The sequence below is a fragment of the Siphateles boraxobius genome, unplaced genomic scaffold (assembly GCF_051911475.1).
Source record: "Siphateles boraxobius isolate OS27281-9 unplaced genomic scaffold, OSU_SipBor_1 25, whole genome shotgun sequence".
Lineage (NCBI taxonomy): Eukaryota > Metazoa > Chordata > Actinopteri > Cypriniformes > Leuciscidae > Siphateles > Siphateles boraxobius.
Genome location: NW_027508866.1, coordinates 12,871,493 through 12,889,866, shown reverse-complemented (window position 1 = coordinate 12,889,866; position 18,374 = coordinate 12,871,493). Strand labels below are relative to the sequence as shown.

Below are 18,374 nucleotides of genomic sequence, written 5' to 3'. Positions count from 1 at the left end.
GTAGTGTTGCATAAATCCAAGTAAAAGGGAACGAAAGGTCGAGTAGAAACTAGTCGTGATGAAAAGAGTCTCATGATTCATGACGTGGAAAAGAGTAATGCCGTGATTTCATGTCTGCTATGTGGCCAGTAGAATGGGTTAAGTAAATCAGTCAAAATAATCTTATATTTAAAATCAGTTCTCTGAATAAGTTCACAAGCAAAGACCTCAATATTTACCTAGCCAAGTTTTCTCTAACATTCAAAAAAGAGAAATCAGTAATTCCTTACAACACATTATTGGTGGTAAATTAATATCACTTTTCTGAATAAATAATAGTAACTAATAGTAAGTTTTTAGTAACTAAAAACCGACTGTTTAACTAAATTATTTTTTAAGAATTAATCTGTACATGAATGCAGAATAGAATCCTGGAAGCAAATCTATTTGAATTTGGTTTTGTCTGTAGTGACTACTGGCATTGTATCTCATTTTAAAAAGTTAATGTGGGTTTATGGTTATTCTGGAAAGTCCTTAACTGACAAGTGATAAATCATTTTATACCACTGCTAACCAAAAAAATACAGAATAAAGACAAACAACAAAGAAAGTCTAAGAAAAGAGCTTTTATTTTATTATGTTGTTAGAACATACTAACGATTATCTAAACCTACCATATTCTTTATTATATTTTATAATATATAATGGAAACAAATGAGATCTACATATATTGTATACATGCAAAATCCATGGTTCTGACTCTTAATATCAGCAAAATTGCACAACAGTGTAAAATCTGTAACGCTAAAGTCACTTTGGAGTTGCAAAGCAACTCAGTCAATTCCTGTAGAGATGTCTGCAAGGTAAGTTGGGGAAAAATTAAATCCAGAACAGCTACAGTACAAAGAGCAAACATCTTATTTACCCAATCTCAAAGGGTATTTACATGTACAGTATTTGACCAACATCTGAAGAAAAGATCAGTTAACTCACTACTTCGTGATACAAGGAAAGTAAAAAGAAAAAAAAATTAGACACCCACACTATTCACAGTTCATCTACTGGTGTATATTTAAAATTAATTTTAGTATTTTTAGTAACATTTAAAATTTTTCAAAATAATCATAATGCTTAAACAGAGTTAAGCCCGAATTACTTCTACACCCCCCAAAAATAATACTTAATTTTAGTATCCATTTCATCCTTTCAAATACATATGACAATACAGTAGTCCATTTCTCAAAAGTCAATCAAAATGATGATCTGCTAATGCAGAGCACTATACCACAAGTTTATGTCTCGATCTGAGACATTTGAGTCTCTTCTACAGGAAATTAGTGGAGAGTAGAGCTGCCACATAAGTTTGCATTAAAGGGTTAGTTCACCCAAAAATTAAAATTCTGAAATTAATTACCCTCATATCATTCCAAACCCATAAGACCTTCGTTCATCTTCGGAACACAAATGAAGACATTTTTGATGAAAAATAACGATAGCTTTCTGTCCCTCCATAGACAGAAACCCAACGACCACTTTCAAGGCCCAGAAAGGTAGTAAAGACATCATTAAAATACTCCATGTGACACCAGTGGTTAAACATTAATGTTATGAAGCGACAATAATATTCAAAGTGCGCAAAAAACAAACAAAAATAACAACTTTATTGAAGAATTTCTTATTTTCTGTATCAGTCTCCTACGCTGTTTATGTAATCACAGTGCAGCACTTCCGGGTTCTTCATCAGAACGCAGACGCCAATTGGCTGACGCTGTTCACGAGAGCACCACGACACATGCGTGAGAAGCTGACGCAGGAGCTGGCCAATACAAAGCCGGCATTCTGACATATAACCCGGAAGCGCTGCACTGTGTTTACTACGTCAACAGCGTAGGAGACTGACACAGAAGAGAAGAAATTCTTCAATAAAGTTATTTTGTTTGTTTTTTGCACACAAAAAGTATTCTCGTTGCTTCATAACATTAAAGTTGAAGCACTGGAGTCACATGGACTATTTTAACAATGTCTTTACTATCTTTCTGGGCCCTGAAAGTGGTCGTTGGGTTTCTGTCTATGGAGGGACAGAAAGCTCTCGGATTTCATCAAAAATATCTTCATTTGTGTTCCGAAGATGAACGAAGGTTTTACGAGTTTGGAAAGACATGAGGGTGAGTAATTAATGACAGAATTTTAATTTTTTGTTGAACTAACCCTTTAAGCCGCGTCTTTTTCATGCAGAGCACCACCGTCCACAATGTTCTGCATTGTTTACTCACACCACACGCATAGTTTTCGATATGCCTGTCCTCTTATTGCGCTCTACTGCCAGCCCAGTGATGGGTGCAGGCCAGGCTGCAGAGGGAAGCTCGAACCTGTGGCTGCAGGGTAGTTAGTGAATCCATTCGGCTGGGGAGGGTAACTGTCCAGCGCTGATGCTGAGTGAGCCTGCAATCACATGCAATGAAACAAACTATTTAATTGAGTCCCAAATTCTTCTCAAAATCTTGCTCGTAATCATAATAACAGGTATAATAATAATAGCCAGTGACCCTTTAATAATCAATTAGCAGAGACAGATAGATAGATAGATAGATAGATAGATAGATAGATAGATAGATAGATAGATAGATAGATAGATAGATAGATAGATAGATAGATAGATAGATAGATAGATAGATAGATAGATAGATAGATAGATAGATAGATAGATAGATAGATAGATAGATAGATAGATAGATAGAGACAAAGAACATGTGTGCTCTACCTGTAAAAGTGCAGATTGCATTGCGGAGTTGTGTAGACCAGAGAGGGCAGCAGAAGATGCTGTCGTGGAGAAGCTGGGCATCCCTGGAGGGAAAGACAGCAACCCTGGGAAAGCTCCACCTCCAGGGGCCTGAAGACTTCCAGTTAGTCTGAGTAACACATTATGATTATCTTACTTGATTATCTTACTGTCACAAAAAGATTGAATTTGTTAGGTAGTTTCACAAATTCAAAGTCAACCGTGCAATCAGAAAAGCTATAGCAAATGACATACAGTATGTGTTCACTACAATAACACCCCTTGACAGCACTAATTCACGTGTAATATGTTGATGAGAGACTCACTATCTGAACTTTGAGTTAATAAGCCATTTGACCATAAAATACTTGAGTGGTTATGGTTTACTTTGACAGATTTTCAATTTCTTTGAGGAATACATACCACTCTGATAATACGAAGAATAGAAAGTATAGACTTTGGACTTTGCAGAGAGCATATCAACTGGAAAATGTTTGACATTACAAGTTCCCAACCCAGTGACCTGCCTTACTGACTACTGCCTACATAGTCCTTCTAAGGCAGCATCCTAACTGAGATGAAACCCCATACACACAAGTTTTGAAAAAAACAGTCCATTTCTGATTATATTCAACGGTTATTGATACTTTTCAGTATGTATACATAACTTAATCAAATGTAATTAGGCTTCCTACATTTTGGAAAAGCCTTTGTGTTGGATAGTGCACTTATATCGCTGGCTAATTAGGCAGCTCACAAGGTTTTAGAACAGTTGTTTCCATATCAGATACAATTCATATGATCATGCAAAGTAATTAAACAGAAGAAGAAGAAAAAACATACCCAGCCTGGCCAACCAGAGCAGGGTTGAAGTTAGAGCTGAATGCAGAGGCGAATCCAGGAAGCACAGGAGAAGAGGAGGAGACTCCTGCTGCTGCGGCGGCTGCTGCGACTGCTGCCTGTAGAGGTGCCACGGTGGCTACTGAGGAAGAGGCTCCTGGAAGCCCCATTAAGGAGGACAGCACCGGACTACCTGCTGAAGGGGGCCCCGAGCCTCCAAACCCTGGGAAGGCAGGGTTTGGGCCAGGAGGAAGACCCGGGAATACTGAGGGAGACGTGGTCAATCCCAGGCCAAAGGGGGAGTGAGTGGGAGCACTAGAATGAGCCAGGCCAGAATACACAGATGAGACCGGAGGAGTAGGAGTTGACGGGGAGGAAATGGAGGACTGGGCTCCGGAAAAAGGAGACATTGCTGAAAAATGCGGAGCAGGGCTGCTTCCAGACTGAGAGCCCAGAGCAGAGGAAAGACTGTGTAGTCCGGCTATAGTGCTGGGCAAAGAAGACTGTGGCGAGGCAGCACCATGGGCCATGCCCACAGGTCGGGTAAGGACAGCCGAGTTAGGCATTACTAGAGAGCTAAGAGAAGGGGTGCCAGAGCGAGAGGGACCTTTGAAAGCGGAATGGACAGGACTGTTGCTACCACTACCCCCACCATGCCGGGCCATGGAGTTGGCATGCTGCTCGCTAAAGAAAGCAGGGCTAATCATGGCTGCCTGGGATGTCAATCCAGGAGAGGGTTTAGGACTATGAGCAGCAGGAGCCACTGATAATCCTCCAACACCTTGCATGATGGGAGTAGAGCGTCCAGGAGTGAGAGAGGACATTCCTGAGGGTGTGTAACTACGGATAACTGAATGTGCCTGGGTAGAGGTAGTGCCAGGGTACGGAAGTGCTGACTGGGAATCAGAGGAAGGTGGGTAACCCTTCTTTGAGGGTAATCCCACAGCTCCATGAGGAGTCAAGGGGTCGCCAGTCGCTCTGGGAGTAGGTGTGAGGCAACCGGAAGGCGTTTCAGCACGGGGAGCATTGTGGAACGGAGAAGGAGGCATGCTTGTACTTGGCCCGGGTGTACTACAGGGTGTTCCAGATGGGGTATGACTTCTGATGACTGAAGGGGTGTTTCTACCAGAAGGGGGCATGCCAGGGAATGGAGAGGGAACAGGTGTAGTGTGGCCACTGGAGTTAGAAGCAACTTGGGGAGAGCCAGCTGGGGCAGGAGGCCCTTTGATGACTGAGGGCGAGGGTGCAGGAGTAGGGGAGGGGGTTACAGGATTCTGGGATGGGACCATGCCTGGGAAAACTGGAGTGATTGGTGTGGTAGGCTGAGGCTGGGGGGTGACAGGAGTAGATGGGGTGGAGCTATGAGGAGAAATAGCAGGTGTGCCAGAGATACTGGAGGCTGGATTTTGTTGACTGACATGTCGGCTGTAACCTGGATATATGAAACAATAAGCACAATGAAATATTAAAAGAAGAAATCCCCATTAAATTTAGACACCACATGCATCTTAGTTTATTAGTGTTAGACGCATTAGAAAGAAAGCACGAGAGAATTCAGGAAATGTCCCAATCTTCTAGAAGCACCATAAGATGAGCAATGCAACAGAGCAAGCATTCATGCTCAAAACATTGACTGACAATATGTCACAGTGCCCCCTAGTGATAAAAGCAAATCAGGCAAAGTGTTCTGGGTTCAAAATTTCCACTCATCCCCTTGGTTTGTAAAAATATAAATACTTGATAATAATACTAATAAGTTATATCCAATAAGTCCTTTCATGATAATGTAAAGCTGGTAAATTGTAACATTTGCACAATTGTGCAAAGACACATAAGGACCTTTTATAAAGAGAAACAAAGTTACATTTAGGCATATTACTAAATCTAAAACATTACTTTTCATTACAAAAAAATGTTGTGCACATTTGTGCTCTTAACTTTCAAAGTTAGTGTAGAATACTTCCATTGCAAGTGCCTTAGAGTAACCTAGTGTCGTTAAAAAAAAAAAAAAAACTCAGAACTTTGCTTTCACACATGGATTCCGGAAAAATCACAGTTAAAATAATATGCATTTTAGAATTTGAGCTCCTTATAATCAGTCGTAGCAAATAGAAATGACAATATTAGCTCAGTTAGATCAGTAAAGAATGCCCTGGAGAGAGTTTTAAGCATGAACATATTGCATGCTATAGGTGCTGCAGGCAGATTTTTTAGCATGCCATGGTGAGGTAGCGTCTACATTGCCGTTGCAGCTGTTAAAGGCAGCACACAGTGCTAGCAACAGCAACTGCACATTGTACCTGCCGAATTGAGAGTGGCTCGGTAGGATGGGGGTGGTACAGTGGCAGTGATGACCCCACCTACTGACACCAGACCTGCGTTGTTGTACGCACCTGAGCAGCATCCACAGAAGAGGGTAAGAACATTCTGCATTCACTTCCATATTGTACACAGACACTCTGCTGGCACATACATGATCTACTTTCCAAGACAACTTATTCTTGATCATTCTTTTCTAATCTGAAGAAAAAGGGTCTTACTTGGAGCAATGGTGGCGTGTGGACGACATGGCGGGATAGGATATGGCACAGGTCTGTGTGGATTGTATGTTGCTGGTGACTGTTGGAAAAATAGAAATATATGCAATAAAAGGACCAATAAAGATATGATATCAAAGAGACCAATCCATTATCCAAGATAACATGATTATTTGCCATTAATGAAGTATAAAAAGCTTTCAAAGATAAATTTGTTAGGGCAGTAACACCTAGCCAGTAAAAAATACCGGTTTGCTTGGTCCGAGTATGCGCGCAGCAATGCCCTTTCCATCCAGGGTTGCATCCTCTCCATCCTTTTTGGCAGAAATTCCCTTGAAAGTTTCAATAAAAGACATAATTATTTTTTAATAGTTCAATTAAAAGATATGCATTTAAATATATTTATTAAGTAAAGGAACTCACAGGGAATGTTCCTGTGACCTGACTGGGTTTGCCTTTGGGATAAGGGTTCCCTGGGATCATCCCACAGGATGAAATCATCGCCACTGGAGCTTTACATCCCACTTTACACACCTGAACAAATTACAGACGTGGCCTGCATTAAAATCCTCATTCATTTAATACAATCAAGACTTAGCAAAGTTTGTAAATCCACTTGAAGGAGTACGTTTTACCTGCTCTAGGATTCTTCTTGCACGTTTCTTCTCAGAGAGGTGAATACGAAACGCATCCTCCACAGGACGGTAGTTTAGGGCATCAGAAATATTTCTATAAAAAATACATTACATATTTGAATGCTTGATTATATTTGAATTGTTTGGATATTTGCTGATGCGTATAATCATTTCTGTAGAGTGTAACTTACAGCGCTATGAGTTCCAGTACAATTATTCTGTCCTTTGAGAATGTGAAACAATTAAGGATGTTTGCAACCTTTGTTGTTGGAATTGCAACCATTTTCTGCAGGAAAAAAAACATGTTATGTGGTTAAATTGTGTCACAAGATTGAGGATAAAGAAATAAAGAAGCAGAATTCTTACATGTTGCAAGGCTTTGACAGCCTTTATCTGTGGCTCTGCCCAGGAGAAGTATTTCAAAATGTCAATCACCTGAGGAAGGAAGTTTGACAGGTAAGCAGATGTAAAATGCTGCAATTACTGTTCACTCATGTTACAATGTCAACATACCTGTTCACTGGAGAAATACCCATGAACCTGTTCTATAGCTTTGATTCGTTGATCTGTCAAAACACACTTCAGAACAAAGAAATTTTTTTTACAATATTAATGTTATACTGTTGCTTATTCAATATTGAACATAATAATTACTCCAACTGATCAACACTCCCTCCTTCCTTAACAGATAACTCAATATTATTTTATAAATATAAATGGTACCTTTCTGATTTCGTCCAAAACGATATCAAAGGATTTCTTGTCCATCTTCTCTGATCACTGTATTGATTATCAATCTCTCTTACAGCATCTCAATGACAAGCCTTCATTCACCTGCTGATGGGAAATTTCATGCAGTAACCCCTTTTAATTATTCACAGCACTGCTATTTGAATTCATCAACTTTCTGCATATAATTTTATATATTTTTTGTGAATCCAGAATCTTTTCGGACAGGTTCAGCGAGTCCAACAGAAGGCTGGCGGTCTCTTTAAGTGCAGACTGGCATAATTGACATGAGGAACAACAATAGTCCAGTGCTAAATCCACACACTCTACGTATGCATCATTCTTCACAGACATGCAAGTCTTTTATCATGCTTGTACAAATTTAAAAAATCCGCCGAAGTGATTGAAGTTCATAGTTCACGCGTTAATTTAGCTTATTTTGATATAGCTTAGGTGTTTGTTGGGGTTTAGCAGAGATGCTAAAGGCTGCAGTTCGTCTGCGACTTACTTTGTCAGGACCCCGAAATGAAAGAGTCTGCTTCAAAATGTGCCTCAAGAAGTTGACATTTTATTTTGAAATAAATGCCATTTAGTAAATTATTTATATTTTACTATCCATATATTAACTCAGTTGTTGTTTTTAGATTTGTCAAAAATATTGACGATTACTTGTAACAATGATAAACAAATTATCTATGATTACAATTCTCACAATATGAAAACGGAAATATGTGTATATTTGAAATGTATTTATATGACTTTATATAACACGTATTAAATGCAATTTTTCGGCTTTATTTGAATGGATTGTCATATTTCTGAGACAGGCGCCTTCGCGGACATCTAAGCGGAAGTAAACAGCTGTAGCTTCATGTTCTAGTTCTGTTCTTCACTTTTGTTTTATTATTTTGATAAAAATGGACAGATTTGTTTGGACAAATGGGCTCCTTGAGATGAACGAAACGTTAGTAATCCAACAAAGAGGAGTGAGACTTTACGACGGGGAAAACAAGGTAGTCTAAGCTTAGATAGTTCATTTGGATTCAGCTGAAAGTTATAAAATGACATCCATGTGGAAGATTCTGTTTTGACAATAATGCATAAGATTATAGATAAACACAAATATATTTGAGATCATGCAGTTGTCATATTGCTTATTAAAGATGTTAAAAGGGAGAATAAAAAAATAAATTGTAGAATTAAACATTTTATAATACAGAAGACTAACACTTTACAATAAGGTTTCATTTGTTGAATTTTGACATTAGTTAACTACGTCAGCTTCTAAGGCATTTGTTAGCCTTAGTTAATGTTAATTTTTTTTAAATGAAAAGTTATGGTAACATTAGTTAATGGACTGTAAACTAATGAATGAATAAACAAGGAAGAATTGTACTTTTATGAACTAACATTGACAAGGATTATTAAATGTTGTAAAAAATATATATTGCTCACTTTTAGTTCATGGCATGCTAGTTTTAATACAGGACCATTAACAGATGCGACCTTATTGTAAAATGTTACCTAGTAGACATAATAAAGATATGCTTTACTTAAAGGGTGTATATTAATGTTCTGTAATTCACAGATTTCCCTTTTTCCTCTTTGACAGGCTAAACTTGATGTTGGAGCCATTCTTCTCAGTACCCATCGCCTGCTCTGGAGAGACCAGAAGAGTCATGTAATGTCATCTTCAGTATATTTTCTCAGCACTTAAATTGATTCTTCATCTTGTCTTCGTTTCCTTTTGCTTTAAACAAAGAACATTTGAGAGCACAGTGTATTTGCGTACATTTTTGATTCCTCTAATATGTTGTTTTTTAGGAATGCTGTATATGCATACCCTTGTCACAGGTCATATTCTTTGAGGAGCAGGCGGCTGGCATCGGAAAGAGGTGACTGCACTGTAACATCAGCATGCAATTCACACATCTGACATATGGAACATAATGGAAGCTACACCCTGTAAATCAGCTTATTAATCTATATATTAAAAGTAAATTGTTGCCTTTCAAACCCTGCAGTGCCAAGATTGTTATTCACCTTTATCCACCCCCTGAAAATAAGGAGCCAGGCCCCTACCAGCAGAGCAAGTACTCTTATATAAAGCTGTCCTTCAAGGAACATGGGCAGATTGAGGTCAGTAACTGAAGGAGTGATGTCACAAAAATATTTCAACTGAGATGATGCATGGAGATAATTACTCCACTAAATCTGGCTTAATACAGTTTGGAGCATAAGCAGTCATGACACTTAGACAGGAACATAGCAGATGAGGTGTTAGGAAGGTGTAAATAAGGTAACTCGTGCTGTGTTTGATGTGTAGTTTTACAGACGTCTAACAGAAGAGATGACTCAGAAGCGATGGGAGAATACACCCGTCTCACAGCCGATCCCCACAGTAACAGGACCCAAGGTCAGCTCACACCGAGACTTTGAATGCTACATAATGTTTTAATAATATACAGTACATGTTTTTTTTCTTTTTATTGTTTTGTTTTTGTGTTTATTTAAAGATCTGTATTATTTTGTAAATATTTATGTGCTGATGGCTTAAAACCCTTTTTGTAACTATCCAGTGTCATTTTAGTATTATTTATATACTATTATAGTATGTATTCATATTTTGAATATTAATTGAGCTGAAATATAATATACTTGTTATCTAATTTTAATTCAAGTTTTTGTAATTGTTATGCGTTTTTGTCATTGTAATTATTATTATTATTTGTTTATTTAATATATCTATTTTGTGACAATGCTGTTCGGTTTGGTTTCAGCAAAACATTTTTTTGAAAGAAATGTAAACTTTTTTTTCAGCAAGTATGCATTAAAGGGATGGTTCACCCAGAAATATGAATTCAGTCATAGTTTACTCACCCTCATGTTGTTCCATACCTGTATGAGTTTCTTTCCTCTGTTGAACACAAAGGAAGATATTTTGTAGAATGTCGGTAACCAAACGGTTGATGGACCCCATTAACTTCCATAGTAGGACAACAAATACTACGGAAGTCAATGGGGACCAGCAACTGTTTAATTACCAACATTCTTTAAGATATCTTCTTTTGTGTTCAGCAGAAGAATGGAAATCATACAGGTTTGGAACAACTTGAGGCTGAGTAAATGATGACAGAATTCTCATTTTTGGGTGAACTACAGTACTTGGCCTTAGTGAACACACCCATGCTAAAGTTGACTAAAAAGAGAAATAAAAAATCATCTTTTGGAAATTGATCTTAATGCCTTAATTTAAAAAAATGAAGAAAAATCCAACCTTTAAGGACACCAATTTTCTTTGTGAATAAATAAATGTTCAGGACACCCCTATGTTAAATTCCCATAGAGGCAGGCAGATTTTTATTTTTAAAGGCCAGTTGTTTTATGGATCCAGGATACTATGCATCCTGATAAAGTTCCCTTGGCCTTTGGAATTAAAATATCCCGCAACATCACATAGGCTACCCTTCACCATACCTAGAGATTGGCATAGTTTTATTTTAGTTAGCCTAATTGCTGGTTTGATTTGCATTGAGAGATGATCTTATGGAACGTACTCCATGCAAAACTCTAGGTATGGTGAAGGGAATGTGATAATGTGGGGATATTTTAATTCCAAAGGCCTTCCTTAAAGGCCTTTCCTTTAAATTGAAATATTTGTGTTAAAAAAAAAAACGTTTCTTTTGAACTTTCTATTCATCAAAGAATCATGAAAAACATTTATCACAGTTTCCCCAAACATATTTAGCAGCACAACTGGTTTCTATGCTGATGATAATAAGAAATGTTTCTTGAGCATCAAATGAGCATATTAAAATGATTTTTGGAGGATCATGTGATACTGAAGACTGGAGTAATGATGCTGAAAATTCAGCTTTGCATAACAGGAATACATTTTTTTTAAATATATATTCAAATATAAAGCAGTTCTTTTTAAATTGTAATGATATTTTCCAATATTGCTGTTTTTATTGTATCTTTGATCAAATAATTGCAGTTTTGATGAGCGTCAGATACTTCTTTCAAAAATATAAACAAATTTACCAACCCTAAACTTTTGAATGGTAGGGTATGTTGTTGTTTTACTTTAGATATATTGGTTTATTATATATATCTATATATAATATAGACAACTTTCACATTTGTATGGCAGTTGTTTAAAGATTGTGTCTCGTAAGGAACACGCCGTAGCCCTGAAACAGTGACTCCTGGGCAAAACCCTTTCCTTCCTGTTCCTTTGTTATTTGTTTGCTTTTTTTTTTTTTTAGTTATTGTTTGTGCGTGGGTGTGCTTAACAAAGACTGAGGCTCGTTTTTCTCTCTTCTTTTTTCCTGTGGTTCTGTAGGCAGGAAGGACACGTGCAGTGGGCATTGTGGGTATTGAACGGAAGTTGGAGGAGAAAAGAAAAGAGACAGATAAAAACATTTCTGAGGTAAGAAACAGACTGACAGGTAGTCATATCTAACCTAAAGAGCTCTGGGATACTAGCTTGATATAGTAAGGAAAGCTGTGGCCACAATCAGGCATTGGGCCCCGTGACCCCCTTTTGAGGGGCCCCTGATGTTGAAAGAAAACGGCACCCTGTGTTTAATGCTAAATGACCTCATAGCTCTGATAAGCTTTCTGGCACAGTTATAAAGGAAGATCAAAAGAGACTGCACAGCGGTGGGATATCCTGTTAGGTGTGGGCACACCCAGTGATTTACAGGTGATTTTGGCTCTTGATAGAGAGGTATTTTGGTTATCACCTTTTTCACTTTTCCATTCTAATATCTGTCTCTTCTTTCAGGCCTTTGAGGATCTCAGTAAACTAATGGAAAAGGTCAGTCACTCAGTAGGTCTGTGGGTCGGCCTGTGTCAGGCAGAATACAGCCATGGTCAGCTTTATCGGTCTTGTTACAGTGACTCACTATCTTTCCCTGTAGGCCAAAGAGATGGTGGAACTCTCCAGATCCATTGCCAACAAAATCAAAGACAAACAGGGTGACATCACAGAAGATGAGGTGAGCTTAAAGACCCTGAGGGGCACCGGTGTTTCACTGAGGGGAAAAGAGCAAAATAAATGTGATTGGCTGAGATATTTGACATAAGCCAATCCGTAATCACATACTGGATATTATACACTACCATTTAAAATTTGGGGCTGTAAGCTTTTTTTATTTTTTTGTCAAATGTTTTTGCTTACCAAGGCTGCATTTATTTGATCAAAAATACAGTAAAAACATCAATACAGTGAAATAGTATTACAATTTATAATAACTGTATTAGATTTGAATATATTTTAAATGTAAATTATTCTTGTGATGGCAAAGCTGAATTTTCAGCATCATTACTCCAGTCTTCAGTGTCACATGATCCTTCAGAAATCATTCTAATCATGACTTTCTTGAAACCTTGATCATTTTTTTTCAGGATTCTTTAAAAAATAGAAAGTTAAAAAGAACATCATTTATTTGACAGTAATATTTTGTAACATTATAAATGTCTTTATTGTCACTTTTGATCAATTTAAGCATTCTTGCTGAATAAAAGTAATAAAAGAAATTATTCTTTTTTTATCTTGCTGACCCCAAACATTTGATTTGCTAGTGTATATACACATATGAACTTGTAAGTGGAGGTTGTTGCCTTTTTTTAAGGTTGTTTCCTCCTCAAATTCTATTACTGCTTTTATCCTGCTTAAGTTAATAGGCTTTCTTAGATTACATGTAGATAACAGCTGCTATTTGTATTATTATAGCTATCTGTTTAGTTTTATTTAGCCTCTATATGCACAGGTATGCCTCTAATAGGGTGTATATCAATCCTTCACTTTTGAATAAAATATTACATTTGATCATGTATGTATATTTGTAATTTTCTCTGGCTCAGTGGAGTGTCTATAAGTCCAAAGCTTGGAAAACATTGGCAGTGTAATCCAGACAGAGCTCAGAGATCCCAGTGTCTCGCAACATACACTTTGCACAGGGATGTCAAGAGCTGGGAAATGAGACAGTGACACAAATAGAACTTAGAATCGAGCTGAAAAGCAGCCAGGATTGAGACCCACCAATCAGAGCGTATATTGTGCATGTTTCTTAAGTGCAGGATTGCATCCAAATGGACACATATAAATATTTATTGGACAGAAAATGACCTGTTATTACAGAAGTCCATAATCAGATGAGTAAAAAACTTTGGCACATCTCAAAATGACTAGATGCGTTTTGCACTGTAGAAATGTTGAAGTTCACATTCTAAAACTGGCTGTTAGAATTTCGCAGTGTTGTTAGTAGGCTATATATTTAGTGTAGAGCTGCAATTAAATTAGTCATGTTTTTTTGTGCCTTCTGACAGACCATCCGTTTCAAGTCTTATTTGCTGAGTATGGGTATAGCCAACCCAGTGACCAGAGAGACACACGGCTCTGGCACACAGTACCACATCCAACTCGCCAAACAGCTGGGAGACATCCTGCAAGCCCCACTGGAGGTGATAAACCGTGTCTCTCTATGATTCCTATGAAACATGCTTAACATGCTTATCAAATAGTTTTACATAGCCCTGTATAGGTGTAGTAGCCCTATATATATATATATATATATATATATATATATATATATATATATATATATATATATATATATATATTATTATTATTTTTTCTTTTTCTGTTCAACAGTTTGTGGTCAGTAAGAGTTTTAGTCAGCAAGGATACATTAAATTGATCAAAAATGACAGTAAAGACATTTCTAATGTTACATAGAACTTTGTTCCTAAAATCCTGAAAAAGGATCATATTCTGAATAAAAGCTGAATATTAGATTGATTTCTGAAGATCATGTGACACTTGAGCAATGGCTGCTTTGTCATCACAGGAATAAATGACATTTTAAAATGATTAAATTGAAATAATTTTTTTCACATTGTAACAATAATTCACTATATTACTGTTTTTATTATGTCAAATAAATGCAGCCTTGAATAAGACCCACTACAGCCTTCAAAAACATAAAAAAAAAAACTTTTGATGTGTGTGTGAAACACTGGTGTAGATCTGTATTCTTCTTAGTACAGTAATTGCAACTGAGTTTAATATTTCATATCTGTTTGTTGATTTTATTTGGTGAATAGTTGTGTATGAATCATGATAATGTACAGTCAGCTCATTATTATCTCAAAATCATCATTTTGTTGGGGTTTAATTTGTTCTAATGATCAGCTGGCTGTACATTTTGTCTTACAGTATGTCATTATGTGAATTTTATCCTTCCTTCCTTAGCCTTCCTCAGCCTCTACTGATCTTTATTATCTGTCTCTGTAGGAGCGTGGAGGAATGATGGCCCTCACTGAAGTGTACTGTCTGGTGAACAGAGCCCGTGGGATGGAGGTAAGATGAATCTGGACCGCTACAATCAAGTAGCACTGAGTTAATCAGATCTGATCCTGATCTTCTTCCAGCAACATTAAGAGTGAAGCTGATGATGGAACAGCCATCTGGAGAGTAGAGAGCAAACCCTCACATGAAATCAGAGCATGATGTGTTTGCATGTATATCACTACATCACCGCGTTTTGTAAAACTAGCTCTCAGGTTCATCTCTGGGGTATGCTAACTTTATTAACATAAGAAAAACTCAAAAATTTAATTTAAACGTTTAAATTATTAATACGTAGGCGTAAGGATCTTCTGATTAGACTTCCATGAGGGGAGAGAGACTTTTCTTATTCTATTTTCTACTGTCTTTTTTATTTAAAGTATATGCATCTATTTATTTATTTTAATATTTGTATTATTGTTATTTTATTTACTATTTTGTTTTTTTTAGGGTTCTTCTGGTGGCTTTAATTAGAAAACTTGGGAATCAATTATTAATAAAACAGTTCAATAAAACTGCTTATGTTTGAAAAATCTTTTATCTGCATGGACGTGTAAAAATAATTTAAAAGATAATTTGATATTTGTATCACAGCAAGGTCAGTTCAGGGTTAAAAATGTCATGTGTTGTGACTTCCCAAAACCTAATATTTATAAATAAAAAAATCTAAATATTAACAAGAAAAAATAAGAAAATAAGATTGAAAATAAGATGTGTACATGTGTACACCTTTTACTTAATGGTTACACCACAATTACATTTTTAGAGTCATTACATTTATTTGAAATGTCTCATATGAAATATGCATAAAGATCTATGTAGTTCTAAAGTAAAACGTTTTTTTTTTTTTGATAAATATTTGAAAAACTTTCTGGATGAATCCTTTCAAGACAAATAACCTATCTCTCGCAAATTTCTTCCCAGCTTCTCTCTCCGGAGGACTTGGTTAATGCCTGCAAGATGTTTGAGTCACTGAAACTTCCTCTACGGTAAGGGTGTGAGCATTTATATTGTATGTGTGTTTGCGCGAGTAAACATGAACGAATGAGCATGTGTCTGTACGAGCCAGGCTTTGTAGGCAGAGGCGGGTCAGCGTGGGATCGGTCAGCCGCTTCCTGGCAGACTTCCTGTTTTCAGGACCCATGTCCGCCCTCTGTCTGTTGGCTGCATTTTCCACCTTTCAAAAGATAACAACCATTTGACTCATAAACCGCAGTTAGGTTGCATACAATTAGATTATAAAGCAGTAGTGACTTGTTGGGTTCTTAAGTAACCAGCAACAAAAACCACATTTTTCTTTCCATGTCAGGTTGCGAGTATTTGACAGCGGGGTGATGGTTGTCCAACTCCAGTCCCACAGTGAAGAGGAAATGATTGCCTCAGCTCTAGATAACGTGAGTGTCATGCCATCATTTTCTCCCATCTGTGAAAACACTTATGTGGCCATTCAAACTTCATGCAGAAACTTTCTGTCATGTTTAATTACGGGTTATATAACCACAAACTTGTACAGCCAATTTTTTCCTCTTCTATTGAATGGTCGTGGTCAGAGAGTGAGAGAGGCTTCCCATTTCATTCTCCTAGAAATTGCATGAAATGAACCACCTTCAAAGTGTTTTTGGACAAGGCTCATCTAGCAGATGTGATTGGGGGTGGTGTTTTAGGTCAAAGAGCTGGAACGTGAGGCGTGTCAGATTAGAAATTTCCATCTCTGAAGAGTCCAAGACAGAGGTGGTAAAGGAGAGGAATGTTCAAAAAAACAAAGCATATTTGAAGATCGTTTGACATGAGATGACAATTATTGCTCTATTCACATTGTTTCAGCTATTAGATTCGGTATATATATTTACGAAACCTGTCAAGATCATAAATGGGTCATATTTCACACTAAAATAAGAATCAGAAATTAGATTTTGCTCAAATAAAATGAAGCTTTTAAAATAGTAAGTAACCATTAAAATGTTTAGCTTTGCAATGTCATTTTCATTATGTCTTCTCAATGTTTCCCCCCAAAAATAGTCATTACCGTAATGCAAAAAACAATGCAAAAATTATATATTATTTAAATTATAAAATCTTTATATAGCATGGTTGTAGCTATTGTATTTTAGATTATTTGGTCTTTAATTTATGTTTGTGTAAATCACAATTATTATTTTTTTACTAAAAATAAATAAAATTCTTCAGTCAGTGTATTGTAATAATGACGATTTTGCAATAATCTAAAAACATGGAGCGGTGGTTTTATTGGGAATCCATTTGGTTTAATTGAGGTTGCCTTCTCTTTTGATTTTTTCCAGGTGTCTGATAAAGGCTCCCTCACTGCTGAAGAGTTTGCCAAGCTGTTGGGACTGTCAGTTCTCCTTGCTAAAGAAAGGTACAGGAGACATCCTTCTACTTATTCATCAATAATTCATCCCTCAAGTGTCTTCACTGTATTTTGATGTATCGCTCTTTTTTACAGGTTGTTATTAGCTGAAAAAATGGGTCACTTGTGCCGAGACGATTCAGTAGAAGGTCTGCGATTTTATCCCAACCTGTTCTGACGCACGAGGCCGATATGTTATGGAACCTTGCTGGCTCTCAGCTCCTGTTGGCCCCAGATCTCCCTCAGAACTGATAACTGATTAGCTCTCGCTCTGGACACAAGTGTGCACTCACTTTCCATTGTGTTTTGTCAATAGGGTCTTTCATGAATGTTGGTCAAGGTTACTGCATTCTTCTGTGTGTAACATGTTTAGTGATTTCCACAGCCTTTAATGAATAGGGAATTACAGAAATGATCATGCAGAGGATGCAGTTTCTTGGTGGAATCAGTTATGTTGATACTGTGTGTGATTCCAGCACATTCAATGCGGTTAGATTGTCAATAAAAATATGTAGGTCATTTTGCATTAAATATGAAAAGAAACAGGAAATCTTACGATTATACTCAGGAAAAAAAAACTTTTAATGCTACAATAATTAGAAAATTCATCTGACACTCTTGGTGGGAGCAATCTGCTTTTCCCCTTATGGAAACATAAAGTCTTCCGCACTTATTTTGGAAAGTTATGTAAAAATAGAATTTCTATTTAAAAAACATTTTCTGTCTTTGGTTTTTCTTTCATGTGTTCATTTATCTTTCTTGATTATTTCTGGTCAATTAAATTATGTTTCATTGGTGTTTTTTATTCTTGTTTATTATATCAGATGTTTCACATCTGAATGTTGTTTTTTGGCACTATTGCTAATAGTGTGGAATTTAATAATACTGTTTTTCTAAGGTCTATTCCACCGAAACATGTGAGCCAGTAATGACAACTGAGATTACAATGAGTAGACTGTTCCTAAATATAGTTTAATATATTAATGAACTTCAAAGTTTACCTGAAATGTCAAGTTCATCTTGAGACAGACCTCCCTATTGTGAGGATATTTATTGAGAAGAGGGTATTTTATATTAAGCAGATGATTCACTGCTTACTTCTGACATTAATGTTTGTAACATGAACTATTGTATCGGATTGGCTGTATTA

At 36.8% G+C, this 18,374-nt stretch overlaps 2 protein-coding genes across 5 annotated transcripts; one reads left to right on the top strand and one right to left on the bottom strand.

The window, feature by feature from the left end:
- Positions 1-590: 590 nt before the first annotated feature.
- proser1 (proline and serine rich 1) lies at positions 591-8,032 on the bottom strand. Of its 3 annotated transcripts, XM_077242727.1 has the most exons (13): positions 8,008-8,027; positions 7,494-7,607; positions 7,284-7,349; positions 7,137-7,205; positions 6,962-7,056; positions 6,771-6,864; positions 6,559-6,669; positions 6,384-6,467; positions 6,139-6,217; positions 5,899-5,991; positions 3,602-5,030; positions 2,741-2,888; positions 591-2,421 (listed from the first exon to the last, which is right to left on the bottom strand). In XM_077242727.1, exons 2-13 carry the CDS (start codon positions 7,536-7,538, stop codon positions 2,296-2,298), a joined length of 2,439 nt encoding a protein of 812 aa, XP_077098842.1. In that variant the 5' UTR covers positions 7,539-7,607; positions 8,008-8,027; the 3' UTR covers positions 591-2,295. The 3 variants fall into 3 exon arrangements, with proteins under 3 accessions (XP_077098842.1, XP_077098841.1, XP_077098843.1); XM_077242726.1 differs by having other exon boundaries at positions 7,494-8,032; XM_077242728.1 differs by lacking the exon at positions 5,899-5,991 and having other exon boundaries at positions 7,494-8,019.
- Positions 8,033-8,328: 296 nt separating this feature from the next.
- vps36 (vacuolar protein sorting 36 homolog) lies at positions 8,329-18,021 on the top strand. 2 transcript variants are annotated; one of them, XM_077242724.1, is made up of 14 exons: positions 8,329-8,512; positions 9,112-9,180; positions 9,324-9,394; positions 9,524-9,638; positions 9,826-9,915; positions 11,845-11,931; positions 12,289-12,321; positions 12,425-12,502; positions 13,836-13,970; positions 14,803-14,868; positions 15,781-15,845; positions 16,166-16,250; positions 17,157-17,233; positions 17,321-18,021. In XM_077242724.1, the coding sequence occupies exons 1-14, from the start codon at positions 8,417-8,419 to the stop codon at positions 17,400-17,402; spliced, it is 1,149 nt and encodes a 382-aa protein (XP_077098839.1). In that variant the 5' UTR covers positions 8,329-8,416; the 3' UTR covers positions 17,403-18,021. The 2 variants fall into 2 exon arrangements, with proteins under 2 accessions (XP_077098839.1, XP_077098840.1); XM_077242725.1 differs by lacking the exon at positions 13,836-13,970 and having other exon boundaries at positions 8,341-8,512.
- Positions 18,022-18,374: the final 353 nt, after the last annotated feature.